The sequence below is a fragment of the Channa argus genome, chromosome 20, assembly GCF_033026475.1.
Source record: "Channa argus isolate prfri chromosome 20, Channa argus male v1.0, whole genome shotgun sequence".
Classification (NCBI taxonomy): Eukaryota; Metazoa; Chordata; class Actinopteri; order Anabantiformes; family Channidae; genus Channa; species Channa argus.
Window position 1 is genome coordinate 5736276 of NC_090216.1, and position 15168 is coordinate 5751443.

Here is a 15168-nt window from a genome sequence, read left to right on the forward strand (position 1 = left end):
GGTGTGTACACTTGTCTTGTTTTTTTCCCGTTTTCAGTCAGGTTTTGTGCAGTTCTTTTTTCTTGTTCTCCTATGAAACACTTTTCAAGCATCTGGTAATGTATTCTGCAGTCAGCTCTCGCTATTGCCAACAGTAGGACCCAGAGCTCTCAGCGCTTCCAATCAAAGTGTTTTTCTGTGTATGGGGGTGTGTGGGAGAAAAAGAGAGAAAGCTAGAGGAAGAGACAGGTTGATTTACATTGCTATGTATGCACGGCATTCTCCACATAATGAACAGCTCCAGATTTCCTCTGCTTGGTAAATATTTGATGACCGAATGGCAGCAGAATGATTTCAGCCTATAAGCTGCAGGGAAACGGCTCAAAAGTTGTATTTCAAACCCCTCTCTCCCTTGTCCTCTTCCCATGTAAATAAGGCCAACTCCCCCTAACTCCACACACCCCTCTGAGGCAGTTTAAAGACCCAACACTGTCTCCTTGTCTCCTTGACAACCAGCATACACTGGGGTCCTGTCGTGGCCTCTCTGTCTTTTGTGTTTGGGAGCTCAGAGAGACAGAAAGAAATTAAGAGAGAGAGAGAGAGAGAGAGAGAGAGAGAGGGAGAGAACGGGAAGAAGAGGATGAAAACTAGAGTTACTGAAAAAGATAACAAAGATGACATCACAGCTATTTTATCCCCATAACTGAAAATTTGGTTTGTAGCCCAACAATGATGATGATTAGCCGGAGGCACAAAATGGGTGGCATCTCTGTCTGAGAGAAGGGGGGGGGAGAGAATGAGAGAGTGAGGGAGAGTGAGAGAGGCCCAGGACTGAATGGGACATTGTGGGAAAGACAGTGGGCACACTGGGCAGTAACACAGAGAACACTAACTCACAGATCATGCCAGAGAGTCTGAAAACACCCACACTGGGCAACAATGGCAAACTTCATCGCTCCACTTGGCCCCTTCTGAATACGCACATACAATGGCAGAATCCAAATAAGATGCTCTGTTATTCGTGAAATTCAACACACTAAATTCCTTCAGTGGCTCTGTCCCTTTGACCGGCAGCAGATGGCCGAGGCTGAGCCGAGCTGCATGAATGTGCGTGTACGTGTGCACTAGTGTGTGGTCTTAGCTCCCTGTTGCATCATGGGAAAGTAACCAGCATGGATGAACAGTGGGGAGTCATGCATTTCAAGATGCATTTCAGGTGTCACATGGATGCTGTTTAATCCAGTGCCACCTTTTTGCTTCAGTCCAGGCAAACAGAATCATGCAAATGAAACTTGTATCTGGTGGGAATAAATTTAACAAAATCAATTAAATCGGGAGAAAAATAACCAACACAGTTGACTCTGTAGCCTGTGTCAGCTCTCTGCTGCCTCCCTCTGTGTTATGTCATGTACTACACCTTTTTAAACAGATTTATAATAAACTGTAGCAGACGACCTCCCAAAAGCACCATTAGAGCTGAATCAGTCAATCTACAAAGAAATGAATGCCAAGAAAAACAAACTTTTACTTAACAAACAACTTAACAAAGTAAACTTTTACTTGGACCGGTTTTTTTTTTTCTGTTTCTATGTTTTTAAGTACACTCGGGAGGCAGTTTATTAGGTACATCTAGCCTTTCCTGCTGCAGTATAAGTGTTCTGTGATAAATCCTAAAAGGTTATAACCAGCTTTAGTTTAACTGTATGACCAATTTAGAAGATGATGTTTGTGAAAATGTTGAATTATATTGCAGTTGTATTGCTAGAAACTAACTTTTATGTTTTATACTGGTGCTTCTACTTATTTGCCTATTCATTTTATATCATACTTAGGCTAAGCTAATTAAACAAAACACCTATAAGTATGTGTAAGTTCATCACGACCTATCCACTAAACTGACAGATAAGTCGGAAAAAGAGATGCACCAAATGTCTTCAGATGACTCCAAGTGGAATTTCTCTGTTTGACTGGTATTTTAACCAACATATCATCAGAATATTGAATATTGAATCAAATCTTAACTGCATACCATAATTTTCCTTTTTGTAAAAAAACTCTCCACCTTTTTTTTTTTTACGAAATTACTTATGCAAGTAATTAATTCAAAGCTGGGAAATAATTATACAGATCTCTACATTACAAATTAAAATGTCTGACTGTACTGATGCTTCTTGAGTTATTGAGTGAAAACCATGTAACAATATTATTTAATGTATGTTCTTAAAGATGGACTTTTGGTGTTTGGTGTTTACGGTACTCTCATGGGCCGTTGCATATATCATGTTTATTTGCATATTTATTGTACAATAAGCATTCTAATTAAGTTGATAGTGAGATGCAGCAGACAGACAGAAGATAGACAGAACGGGTAACATAAAATAAACATTTAGAAGAGGAAACAATAAAAATAAAAATTTTAAAGATAATAGTAAATGCAGAAAACAGAATAGTGAACACATTACGTTTCGAGATAAGGTCTTCTTTTTTTGTCTTTGGTGAATGCAATGCGAATGACGTTAAAATTCTACAAATTGGAAACTTCAGCAAAGATCGACGTCCACCGGATCCTTCGCAATGTTTGAGTGAATTACACTGATCCCAGATCTGTAAAGGTGTCGTAAACTTTTTAACTTTAAGCATTTACTGTTGTTAAATAAACTGGTCTGTTACTTTAGTTATCAAATATGTAATTTTTAAATCTTAAAATATTTACATGAAATCATTGATGATAACTATTTTCTTTATGACTAGTTTATTTTATTTTTTCATATTTCATGATGTAACGACAGCTCGACGTCTTTCCTGCTTTACGGCAGAGCGTGTTTCTGGAGGTCAGGCGCATGACGGAAAGACGAGTTCAGTAATCTGTACCGAAACGCCGGTGTTTCACTTGGAAAGCTCATTTAGTAAACAATATAAGCACTGCCAGTACTTTGTCTCGTGTTGGCGCTGATTTTTGCTGCTCTTCGTTTATTCGTTTGTCTTGAAATTTGATTGACACAGCTAGTGTTTGCTAACGTTGGCCAGGTCGGCTCGGCTAGCATCTCTCCCCTGGCTCCAGTTTTCGCCAGGTGACCTTTCGGATACTTTCCAACATGGACAACAACTCTCAAGGATCGGGGGGAATGAAAGCTGGTCTCGGAGGTCTCTTAGGAGGCGCGGGGCCTGAATATTCCAACACAGAGCTTGCCGGTGTCCCATGTAAGTGTCATGTAATCTTAGCCTACTGCTACGAAATAGCTCCCGTTAGCTTAAACCTACCGGCAACAGCAGTGTAACGTTATTAGCCAGCTTTGTTGCCGCTAAACAACTATAAATGCAGTTTTCTAAAAATATAACTGAAGCTTGTTAAACATTTGTTTTAATGCCATTTCAGTGACTGGTATGAGTCCTCTATCCCCTTACCTCAATGTCGACCCTCGGTACCTGGTTCAGGTAAGCCAAAATGCCAATACAAGTGTAGTAAATGAAGGTGGTTCAATAATGTGCGATTGAAACAGTTGTTAATTTTGTGTTTTAGGACACAGATGAGTTCATTCTACCCACGGGCGCTAATAAAACAAGGGGACGGTTTGAACTGGCCTTCTTCACTATTGGAGGATCCTGCATGACTGGTAAGAGATCATTAACACCTGTATCTAAAATCACAAGTGAAACTGCATTTATCGCACAAATGTCCAACATTAGCCCTTTTGGATTAAACTGAACTGATGAGTGTGTTCTGCTTCGGTGTATGTTTCAGTCTGCTTCTGTCTTTGTGTTTTGGCTTCAGGAGCAACACTTGGAGCTTTAAATGGGCTCAGAATGGGCATAAAGGAGACCAGGGACATGATGTGGTCCAAACCTCGTAATGTACAGTGAGTATGGAGATATACGCATCAAGTGCCATTGCTAGTACTTTTATGCCTGAGTAACTTAACCTGTCCTCTGCATGTTTGCAATCTCTCTCTAACAGGATTCTTAACATGGTGACCAGACAGGGTGCTTCATGGGCGAACTCTCTGGGCTCTGTTGGTAGGTTAGAAAACAATACTTACAGCAGCAGTACACCTCTCAGCTAATGTCATTGACAGGTATTTTCCCGGCCTCTTGTGTAAGATTTTCTTTATTTTTTTGTCGTTGCCACTGCAGCCCTGTTGTATAGTGCTTTTGGTGTGGTGATAGAGAAGGCCAGAGGGGCAGAAGATGACATCAACACGGTTGCTGCTGGGACATTAACTGGCATGCTCTTTAAATCTGCAGGTAGGTTTGTTTTTTGTATATTGCAAGTGTTTGCATGTAATGTAATAAGGCAAAAGATTAACTCTTCATTATGCTTTTAAATATTATAAAATAATATGGTTCACATCTTTTCATCCAAAAGAAGTTGTCCTTTTTGTTTGGCCAAAAATGTCTATCTGTGATTATAAAACAAAAGGGACATTTTGGAGGCTGAAACCGGTGATTGTTTGGCTTTTTCACTTAGATCGATGCCTTAAACAAAGAATTATTGCAATTATGTTTTTTGTAGGGCAGGGACACTGACATAAACACTGAAAAGTACCCAAAATTCTAGCAAACCTAATGTATGTAGAAGTGACAGATCACCCATTGTTATCTGAGACAAGAGTGAGCCGCACCCAGCTTAAGTTAAATTTAAGTGTTAAGTCGTTTGTCAGAAGTGTTCTGAATTTATTGAATGCCTAGCTTTATCACTCATTTTCTTACTGCTGTGTTTTCTCAGGTGGATTAAAGGGTGTAGCCCGTGGAGGACTGGTTGGTTTAGCCTTGTCTGGTGCCTACGCTCTCTATAACAACTGGGACCACCTCGTCGGCTCCTCCAAATCCTCCAGGCTATACTGAGATTTTATACACATCTGCTTCAACATTAGGGCCAAATATATCTTAAGGGTGCAGCCTTTAACCAAAGCGCTAAGAGGAAGTAGGCTCTGGTCAAATGCAGTGTGCTTTTCCAGGGACCAGTGAGATGGCCCCCAGTTTACTGGTTTGCCCTCATAAGACACACTCTGGGAATTAAGGGAATTTGTGAAGATTCAGTCTTAATTCCACTGAAAAACAAATGGCCGTCCTATGAGACCCCTTTCTTTGTCTATTTCCTCTGACGTATTTCTGTCAACCTGTAGTGAGGATGTTTTTGAGGGATGACATTCATGACACCATTGCTTATTGGAGACTTGTTAGCCTTATTTGATGCTAGTTTGGGAATCAGCAATTCCATGGCATTTGTGTTAAATGAGCCAACGTATTTTATGACTTGAGACATTAGGTGGGTTTATGGATCATCAGCTGAGTACCAGCGGATTTATTTTCTAATTCTGGACTGAAAGACTCATCTGTTGTTGAAGAGCAAATAGATTTCAACTAAGACATGCAAACAAATTAGAACCATACAGTCAGTTATACTCTTGTATTTATTAAAGCGTATCTTCAGTGGGTTTAGTTTTTTAAGAAGGAACCACTGTAAAGCTGTACTGATGTTTGTGTTGCTGTATGTGTGTCCATCAAACCTACAATTTTAAAATTAATTAAAAAATTGGAAAAATTGACAAAACATGTTGCATTTAACAACTTTAATGCACAAAATCTGAATGTAAAGAATGAGTAATTTATACCATGCAGTGCTTCTTGCTGTGCAAAATCAAAGCAGTGCATAGTGTGTGCTGTAAAATATGGTGTTACAAAACATTTGGTGTATATTCAGAACATGTATTTACATCTTAAAGTGTTGTGTTAAGTTCCAAAAAGAAGTTAAACTTAAGTGATTTTTGAGAGCTGTTTTAAAAAAAAAAAGAGAAAAAAAAGTAGTTTGCTGTTGTCTCTGAAGACGTAACATGAAACTGAGCAGAGGTGCGAGTCAGGTGGCCGGCTTAGTGCAGGAAAAAGTCCCTGATGCGTGTTGCCTCAATCCATGGGATGTAGGCAGCGGTGCGGGTGAACACGCTGGGTTTGTTCTCCACAGTGCAGCCAATGGGACCAAAGCTCACCACGCCGTGCACCTCCCAGCGATCCTGTCCTAGCTGGCACAGCAGAGGACCACCAGAGTCACCCTGGAGGAGGAGGAAAAGGAGAGAAGGGTGGCAAATAGGCGGAAGCTTTTTTTTTTTTTTTACTAACATGACTTCACCTCCAAATCCTGGTCCTACCTGGCATGCAGCAGGTGGGTCCTCAGTGTCTCTGAACCCGGCACATATCATGGAGTCTCGGACACGGTCGCCCCAGAATTTCTTCTGCCGACAGGTCTTGAAGTCAATGATGGGCAGGCGAGCCTGATTAAGGGCTTCTGCCAGAGACACGTTCTCCTTCCCTCCTGAAATGTGTTTCACAAAATGCAAGCAATTTAAATTGTATTTAGACTTGACTACTTATTTTTGTGATAGCCGGCCTAATAGCTTAATAATAAACAATTTAGTCCAGAGTGAAATAAGACAACTATGTTTCAAATTACCATGAAATTCTATCTATCACCATCATGTTAGAATTTAGTTTTGTTCAGTTTATTACCAAATGCTAAAGCACTTTCCTCCCTGAGCCCGTTTCTATCCCACCATCGGGTCAAAATTAGCATTTTGTATGTACATACATCTTTGCTATAAATGTCCAGAATATGGAAGCAAAAAAAAAAAAGCCATTATAATTCAAATATTTTAAAGGCTGTGAGAACCTTTATTGTAATATTTAACCACTGAGCGATTGGCTTAGAGTCTTATTTGTGTGTTTGCAATCTTATTGCTTAATTTTATTTAAACTTTATAAAATCTTTTTTTCAGACCTTTCTACTCACCACGGGTGTCTCCCCAGCCCGTCACCCAGCAGTAGTGTCCTGGTTTGAGGCCGATCTGCTTGCGCGGCAGGCAGGCGTAGCGAATGAAGTTTGAAGGGAGAATATCTGTGGCAGCCTTCACCAGGGCAATGTCGTAGTCCAGCTCGCTGTGAGCGGGGTAACGGAAGTTCTCATGCTGGTAGATTCTCTTCACTGGGAAAATCCTCTCTGCTTTCTCAGAACGCTTCAGCTGGTGCTTCCCCAGAACAATCCTCCAGCTCCCAGCATCCTCAGCTTTACCCCTGTGAGACTCAAAGAAATCGTTAGTTAATAAAGCCTTTGTGCTCCTAAGCCCCACACCAGACCACCACTAAATGTGCTACCTATTGTTTGTTATTTTGCTTTAATGAATGGCTTTCTTACTTTTGGAAACAGTGAGCAGCAGTAAGAACCCAGCTTTTGTGAATTAGAGTTCCTCCACAAACGTGAATGTAATGTTTACTTCCCCTGGGACGAACCTAAAGCACAATCAGATAGGAAACAGTAAATAAAACTATGTTTCAAAAAAAGGCCACTTATCTACAGCTTAACTACAGATCACTGATTTTAAACTTGCTTCTTTTCTTTCTAGTTCATGCACATAAATGCCATTACACTTGACTTCCCTATATAAAAACATCTCTTTTAGCATGAAATGCCTCCATATGACATCACTTAGAGGAACCATCCATTCAGATTATGTCATTTTGTTGGTCACACTGTGGGGTTGTAATCATAGTTGTACTGCTTTTCCACAGCTTCCTCAGATGACATCACCTAAACTCCTAATGATGAAAAACTCCTCCAGGTGATGTCAACTGGAGGAGTTTTCCAGCTAGGAGAAATGTTTCAACATAGGGAAGTCCGAGGGGAGCTTTAATGTACATTTACACTAAACTTAAGCCATAAACAGCAAGTTGAAATTTGGATTGGTGACCTTTAAGAATACATATATTATCCAAGATTAGTGTGTTGCAGATATATAGATAAAAATATAGAAATGCAAAATATGTGTTAGAGTAAATAAAAAAACATGTAGAAACAGACTGTAGTTTACAGTAATTTTGCAGAATTTTAAAGTCAAATATGCTTGGTTTTGCTTCAAAACTGCATCAGTTATGACATAAATAAATATGGTTCATGGATTTAAACAGATTAAACTTTAAAGCAATCACCCTGTGCTTTGGGAAATTGTAATCAGCATTTTTCAGTAAATTCTAATTTGAAACACAATTAACATAGCAATAGTAATGAGTTGCATGCTTAAAATAAATATGAATTTTGCCAATCAAATGTGTAAATATGCTTCTTACAGAGCTTTGTTTATAGGATATTCATGTAGTCAGTTATTTAAATGACAAAAATAGCTTTACCTGCAGAGAGACTTGCCATGGCCAGGAGTGAGGTCTGGCCTCATTCCCAGAAACAATCCTCTCAGCCATGTTGGGCTTGAAGTGGGGTATACCACAATCCTTAGGCCAGTCTAGCAGGAGACACATGCCACACATGAATGCAGAGTGGACACCACTCAAAAGAGTATTTTCTTTGACTAGTGGATTCTATGTTTGGATGTTTGTGTTGTGTTTGCACTCACCCAGGTGGAGGACTTTGTGTTTTGGCTGCTGTCCAGTGTTGAGTGTGTATGCAGACGCAGGCAGGGGTGCCTTACTCAGCAGCAGAGGCAGCAGCAGAGACAGAAGAAGCAGAGGAGGTGCCAGTACAGCCATCGTTTTCCACAGAATCACCAGACGGCACTCAACACACGCTATTTATACCAGGCAGCGAGCACATGTGGATCTACATACACAGGTACACATAGAGCGCACACACACATACATGCACACTCACATCAGCAGCAAACCTCCAGAGACAATGAGCTGTGTCACAACAAAGGCAGAGCACTGGATTGTTCTCCTGCAGCTATGAGTTTCCACTGCAGCTGAGAAAAATGGGATTTCGCGGAGTACCATCAGCACTTTCACATACATACAGTATGCTCACAGTACATAAATATGCACACAGGACAAAGGCAACACAGCAGTGTACACAAACAAACATGTCACACCACTCACAACAGTGACATAGTGACCTCAGCGTGACCTTTTACACTGTAAACACGATTCAGTGGAAAAAATGTTACTGGTGTATTTTCCTGCCCAAAGATGACTTGTGTTCATTCATGTTAGACAAAGGAGGAGGCGATAAGAGAGGAAAGGCCAAGGTGCACAAATGATGCATACATATTTCCACAACGTTGCTTTGTTAATATTCTTAATTGTCTTATTACCTTGAAGTACACATTGCAAACAAATGCAAATCGAAGAGCCTTAATTTAACCACTCTAGCAGCGTGACTTCAAAGATGTCAGACAACTGGTTGGTTCACCACATTTCTCTGTCCACAGTGTTCTGTTGCAGTCAGCCACAGTTCCTGGAGGATGTAGCCTTACAGATCCTTTCCTTTAGTGGGAGCAGCAAATTCACATCAGTGGTGTCAAGGGAAACATCTCTACAGCTATGCGTTGTCATGAAACTTGTTTTAGACATTCCCACAGCATAAATTGTATAAACATTGATGATTCACTGACTTTTCATTAGGTTGTTCAGTTTCCTAAATACCTAAAAAATTAATCATATTATTACCACCATCTGTACTTTGTGTGCTTTATAGTAATAATCCAGTATTAGCATGTTAACCTAAGACTGTAATCATCAGTCTTGGTAAATGTCAGTGTTTTATTTATTACTATGAGCAGATATTAGCTGATTCAAGCTTGCTAGCACACGTGTTAGAGATACACAACGCTTAATGTTGTTCTTGCCGTAAAAGCACTTACACTAACTGAAAATCCTGAAACTGTTTGTTTTTACTAAAGTAGATTTACATGCTCCATAATTTACTTAAAGTGCAAATACTTTACTACAGAATTGAATTTACAAAAATGTATACATTTAGTCCAGATCTGTTCAACAAACATGTAAACCTGAAAAATACACCAGATAGAAATTTACAGTAATAAAAATTAAGGACTAATAATCTCTATTACATAAAGCTGATGTGCAACAAAAGCAGCAGCTGGTAAAGGTAGAGTTAATTTTAAATACTCTTATTTACAGACATCTGGTCTATTCCATAATAACAATAACCATGTATTAGTTTGGTGCTTTTTATTAAGAATCTTTTAAGAGTCTGCAAAAGGTAAAGTTGTCAAATAGATGTAGTTGAGTAAAATGTAAAAAAACCTACCTCCAAATTCAGTCCCTCCAGAAATGTGTGATGTTACAATGATACTTCAGCCAACACCCATGACTCCTGTGCAACCTTGCACATTTACAGTGTCCATGAAACCCTCAAGGCAGCAAGTACACAACTTGATATTTGTACTTGGTTACTTGCCATGTAGTCTTCTGTCACACGTAATACATTTCTTTGTTGCAGTGGTTAAGAAAACAAATTCAAGTAATATCTATCAAATCTGTTGTTTTTAATATTATGTTTAGCCAATATTTCACAACATTTCTAAACTATTGGGAAAATATAATCCTCAGAAACTATCATGCTTCATGGGAATAACAACAACAACAATGAAGAAATTAGTTTCTTATCATTCTTTGTCATTTATTTTGACATATTTATGTCACTTTGTTGTCAGTTGGACTACTCATCACAGAGGACATAGTCCTGTTGTGAGTGAGTATTTGAGTGAATTGACTCTTTAAGACAAGAAAATAAGACAATGAAAAAGCAGCACTCTCCTCACACAACCACAACAACTGCACTGGAAGCCACTAGTGAGCGGAGCCTGTTTACTGTGGTGAATGAGACAGAATGTGCGCGCTCATCTGAATGGCAGCGCCTGAATGGTTGCACCTCACCACTGTGGTTCACCAAGTTTATATTCAACTCAACTTTTCCGTTTTTTTTTTTCCCACAGTGAATGAGTTGATTGAGTTTAGGGAAGAGTGAAGTGTTTTTTTAAGTAAGAGTTTATTCCCAATAAACACATCTGAGCTGAGTCACCTCCTGGGTTTTGTTTATTGTCACCACGACACCATATTTGAATGCTAACTATGACATGTTTTTCTTCCACTGCACTTTCCTCGTTTGTTATGAGAAGAAGATGGGAGTGTGCAAAATCACAGAGTGGATAAACAGAACATGTTTCAGTGTAGAGATCATAGGTTTTGTTGAAGTACATGCTTGTACTTGTACACTAAAAAAACTACACAAACACTGCAATGTAGGTGATAATTGATTAAACTGCATTTTTATTTGTGCTGATTGGCGATACCCAAAAACAACAACTAGTAGAACAACTCAGATACAAAGAGAAGATTAAAATGTATTTCACATCTACATTGACACATGTATTGATATTCTTTCTCTAAATTACCGGTGACTCTTGATGGTCATGAAAACTTTACTAGTAATGAATCTGCCCATCTCTAAACTATTTCCCCTGTTGCTGTGCTAAATGAAGATTTGATCCTCTGTGGATAATCTGTTGCGTTAAGCTAAGATCAGTCATCTGCCTTTCTGGAGCCTCCACACCACCCAGGCCTCCTCAGTGACCTGATCACACTCTTTTTCCTGGTTTGCACGCTCCCATGCGAGGGTGACTTAGGGTTGCTTGCACCCTCCCCATATGCTTCCTCCTCTTCTTTTGTGTTGGCTCCCTCTGCTTTGCTTTTTCTACGAGCACCCTCTGCTATTTCCTCCTTTTTCCCTTCTCCTTTATCCTCTTCCATCTCTTCCTCTTTATCTGCCTCTAGTGCCCTCTGACTGTCACCTTCCATCATACAAGTGGATGTAATAATTGTGACAGGTGGATTCAGTTCTGGGGTTGTGACCTTTACTACATTTGATAAGAGCGGAGGCTTTGGTGCTTTCTTCTTCTTCGACATGCATGTCTGTGGTTGGGGGTTTTCTTGTAGTCTCAGGTATTTCACCATGGCTGTGCTCAGTATTTCTGGGTCAACAGATGCTCCACAAACATCGAGTGTGACCCCATCCTCATCCCACTGCACCTGTTTCATGCTGCTTCTCCTGGCCAGCTCGTCCTTCTCCTCCCCCTGCGTCTTCAGACATGACCTCTTCTTCTCCAGATCATTCGAGGAAGCAGAGTTAACGTCCCACGTCAGGTCATCTCTCCGCCTGTCCTCTTCCTCCCCGCTGCTTGCCGGGAACATGCTGGAAGATGGGGAAACCAGATTGGAGTTAGACCCCACTGAGGCCTTCAGATTGAGTCTTGATCCAGGCGGTGAGCCCAAGATGGAGGGAGAGTCCATGTGGGAAGTGGACATGTTCCTTCTGAGATCCCACCAGGAGCCAATAGGAGACATAGTCTGCACAGCTGCATCAACCATTTCCAGCCGAGAAGTCATTAAACCTTCCGTCCTGAACACCTCAACCATTGGATTATTTGTGGTGCCCCCTCTGGTGTTCAAGTGGCACCTGCAGCCGTCACCTAAATGTGAGTCGCTCAAAGAAGAAACCAGGAGTTGCCTCCAACCTTGCTTTGGTGAAGAGCTTTGCTCCAGTTGCAATGGTAGCTCAAGATGAATGACCGAGGCTTCTCTTTCTGATCCTTGTACCTCTGCTGGTGAATTAGATGGCGGGTAGCTAGACATTTGTGTTGGGCTTCTTACTGCGTCACCCTCTGACAAATGCCTGCCTCCAGGACTGTGCAGCTCTTCAATCATGTCATCAACAAGGCATCCGGGATCTGAACACACACTTGTTTCTGCTAAGCAAACAGAGGATGGGATCGGAGAGGGGAATTGAAAAGAAAGCAGATTATTTTCTAGGAAGCCCTCGTCCTCTGTGCTGGCGAGGTGGAGGAGATCAGGGGAGTTGGATGGCAAGGATGAGGGGGTGTGAGTCTGTAGTGGTGAGTGTCCCGGTGAGAACATGAGTAAATCATCCTGCTGATTTGTAGTCAGTGTTAGTGATGAAGCATAAGGTGAATCATCTACCGGGGGTAAAGTGGAAGTGTAGACGGGGGAGACCAATGGAGAGAGGGTGGTTGGTGGAGAGGCTAGTTTGGACAAAAGGGATTCTGGCACAGCAGAGTAAGGGCCATCCTGGGATAGACTCGAGGGACGTGAGGTCCCTGCTTTCCATATGACTGTCTCTGGTGTGCTGCTGCGGCTGTGCGCGCTGCCGCTACACGCGCTCCAGCGCTGCATGTTACCAAGCCGGCGCTCATTGTGTGCAGGAGGGCTGTGCACGTTCACGTTCTGGGTCGTGAGAGGCAGCTGAATGCTGTTGGTGGAACTGCTGTGCTGCCACATGTTGGCATGCAGCTTCTGGAGCGTCACTGAGCCCTGCTCAGAGTGTGTGTTGGTGCTGGAGCTGCGTCTCAGGTCCATTCTGGTCCAGGCTGGGTCCCACTTGTGTGGCGCTCCGGTCGCCATGACAACATCCATAGTGCTCTTAGAGAGGGAGAAAATGGGTGCCCGATCATCTTCATCCTCCAGTCCCACAGTCCCAGCCTCAGTAGAGTAAGAACCTGACTGACTGACTGAATAACAGACTGGCTGGTAGCTTTCAGAAGCAGGGCGTCCACGCCTGGCCATGGCAACCCTACCAACCTGCGAAGAAAGGCACATTGTTGACTGTCGAAGTGAACCGTATCCCTAAGTTTTTTAGAGAAACGTCTCTGCAGACAAGAATCAGCGGCCAAAATAGGATGGGGAGAGTGAAAAAAAAATAAAGCAGCAGATTCAGGTTTTAATTCTCTGGTTTATCTCTGGTGATTTTTGGGAAACTTTTTGTGAACTAAAGAAGGAGATTGATACCAGTTCCCTAAATGTCTGTTTGGTTTGAAGCTACAGCTATCTGAGCTTCACTAAAAGGCAGCAAACAGTGGAAAAAAGGCAGCCTTGCATCGCGTCATTACTTTGTAATCCAGTCCTTAAGCTTCACGCAAAAAGATGTTAGTGGCATCTCTCTGTAATAAAGCAAACGCGTTTATTTTCTGTAATGTTAAACTATTTCTTTAATCCTATCGTTCTTTTTGACCCTTGACACACACCCTCAGCAATGTCAGTGCACAGACACACATTCACAGATGCACACAGATTACGCTAATGAGATTACCATCCGTTACAATCCAGATTATTTGATTATTGAGACAACATGTCAATTAAATGAGCAGCATTTACTCCTGATGACAGAAGAAGCAAATGAGACAAACAAAGAAAACTAGAATAGTTTATAAAAAAGCAAATGACTGTATTTTTTGCATATGTGGTGCTAATTTTATTGTTCAGTGTAATTATGCTTTTTAAAAGCGATTTATGCCAGTCCTTCACTCGATCCAGACATTTTAAAATGACTTTAAAATGTCTGGAATCAATATTTATGTTAAAACAAACTACCCAAACTAAAAATTCAAATTGTTTAATCAACTTCTCCCCTAAACTGATCTGAGGATATTTAAAGTAGCTTTTAATTCACATGCACTGGATCAGTAAATACCCAGTTATGAACATGTATGACGGATCATAAACAAAAAAATACAATGTAATATAAGATTTAAAACAGTTAAAAGGCAAACGTTTACCTTAACTTCAATCCTTGTGTCCTGTTTTGGCCTCCAGTCCTAAATGGCGTCTCTCCTTCCTCCCCTCACTTCTTAACAAGATCACCCTCCCAGTTTCCATCTGCCCTCTCCCAGTCTCAAAGACGCTCAGCTTTTCCTGTAACTTGTCTTCAGCCCAATGTTCTTCTCTGTCTCTTCTCTTATGGCCGGACCTCGTGTGAAGGTGGCATCCGTATGAATATAAGGTTTTCTCTGTGTCAGTTTTGTGTGGTGCGTTTGTGTGTGCTTGTCCGTGTGTGTGTGTGTGTGTGTATGAGAGCGAGGGCCATCACTCGGCCTTCTTTAGCTCTGAGGATTAACTGTCATCTCATTAGCTGCCGTCCAATCGTCCAACAGTCTGAGCCTGTGTGTGTTAAGTGAGGCAACAGTGGATGATGATGGTTAATTTGGTTTCTTAGTTAAGATCAGTTTAGTTGCCAGGCAGTCGTGTTACAGTTCATGGTGGTAACTATTTAACTCAGAAAAATGGTTCTGAGGCTGCACTCAGGCAAACCAACATGTTAACCATCTTACTCTAGCATGGTACCATCAAACACTAAGGACAGCCATGGTAATGATAATCATCAGTGTTGCGGATATTTGCAGTATTGGACTAATTGAGTTAAGTGATGATGGCACTGTGGAGCCTCAGGGCTGACCCTCCCCATTAAGATTCAGAGCCTGGAAACCATGCAGAAATCCATGTCATGTATTTTACAGGATGAATGAAAAACTTAGGGGAATACCAAACGATGTAGGATAGATCCTCCTGTGCCTTTAGAAAAGTTCACGGTCCTCCTTCACA

At 41.2% G+C, this 15168-nt stretch overlaps 3 protein-coding genes across 3 annotated transcripts; 1 reads left to right on the forward strand and 2 right to left on the reverse strand.

The window, feature by feature from the left end:
- Positions 1-2781: 2781 nt before the first annotated feature.
- Positions 2782-5530, forward strand: timm23a (translocase of inner mitochondrial membrane 23 homolog a (yeast)). Its single transcript, XM_067487362.1, has 7 exons — positions 2782-3180; positions 3356-3414; positions 3500-3593; positions 3752-3836; positions 3935-3993; positions 4111-4221; positions 4703-5530. Exons 1-7 carry the CDS (start codon positions 3075-3077, stop codon positions 4819-4821), a joined length of 633 nt encoding a protein of 210 aa, XP_067343463.1. The 5' UTR covers positions 2782-3074; the 3' UTR covers positions 4822-5530.
- An 86-nt stretch (positions 5531-5616) lies between these two features.
- On the reverse strand, positions 5617-10132 carry zgc:112285 (uncharacterized protein LOC561476 homolog). The gene is made up of 8 exons (XM_067487361.1): positions 10025-10132; positions 9066-9237; positions 8373-8575; positions 8152-8261; positions 7163-7257; positions 6761-7041; positions 6123-6286; positions 5617-6026 (listed from the first exon to the last, which is right to left on the reverse strand). Exons 3-8 carry the CDS (start codon positions 8503-8505, stop codon positions 5847-5849), a joined length of 963 nt encoding a protein of 320 aa, XP_067343462.1. The 5' UTR covers positions 8506-8575; positions 9066-9237; positions 10025-10132; the 3' UTR covers positions 5617-5846.
- Positions 10133-11029: 897 nt separating this feature from the next.
- On the reverse strand, positions 11030-14603 carry LOC137105791 (uncharacterized). Its single transcript, XM_067488402.1, has 2 exons — positions 14346-14603; positions 11030-13371 (listed from the first exon to the last, which is right to left on the reverse strand). The coding sequence occupies exon 2, from the start codon at positions 13354-13356 to the stop codon at positions 11299-11301; it is 2058 nt and encodes a 685-aa protein (XP_067344503.1). The 5' UTR covers positions 13357-13371; positions 14346-14603; the 3' UTR covers positions 11030-11298.
- Positions 14604-15168: the final 565 nt, after the last annotated feature.

Excerpts from the sequence above, each read along its gene's own strand:
- timm23a (XM_067487362.1), top strand. The coding sequence starts at position 3,075 with ATGGACAACAACTCTCAAGGATCGGGGGGAATGAAAGCTGGTCTCGGA. Across the intron at positions 3,994-4,110 it reads GAACTCTCTGGGCTCTGTTG|CCCTGTTGTATAGTGCTTTT; the intron begins GTAGGTTAGAAA and ends TTGCCACTGCAG. Across the intron at positions 4,222-4,702 it reads CATGCTCTTTAAATCTGCAG|GTGGATTAAAGGGTGTAGCC; the intron begins GTAGGTTTGTTT and ends GTGTTTTCTCAG.
- zgc:112285 (XM_067487361.1), bottom strand. The coding sequence starts at position 8,505 with ATGGCTGTACTGGCACCTCCTCTGCTTCTTCTGTCTCTGCTGCTGCCT. Across the intron at positions 8,262-8,372 it reads ACACAAAGTCCTCCACCTGG|ACTGGCCTAAGGATTGTGGT; the intron begins GTGAGTGCAAAC and ends GTCTCCTGCTAG. Across the intron at positions 6,287-6,760 it reads GGGCTGGGGAGACACCCGTG|GAGGGAAGGAGAACGTGTCT; the intron begins GTGAGTAGAAAG and ends AACACATTTCAG.
- LOC137105791 (XM_067488402.1), bottom strand. The coding sequence starts at position 13,356 with ATGGCCAGGCGTGGACGCCCTGCTTCTGAAAGCTACCAGCCAGTCTGT.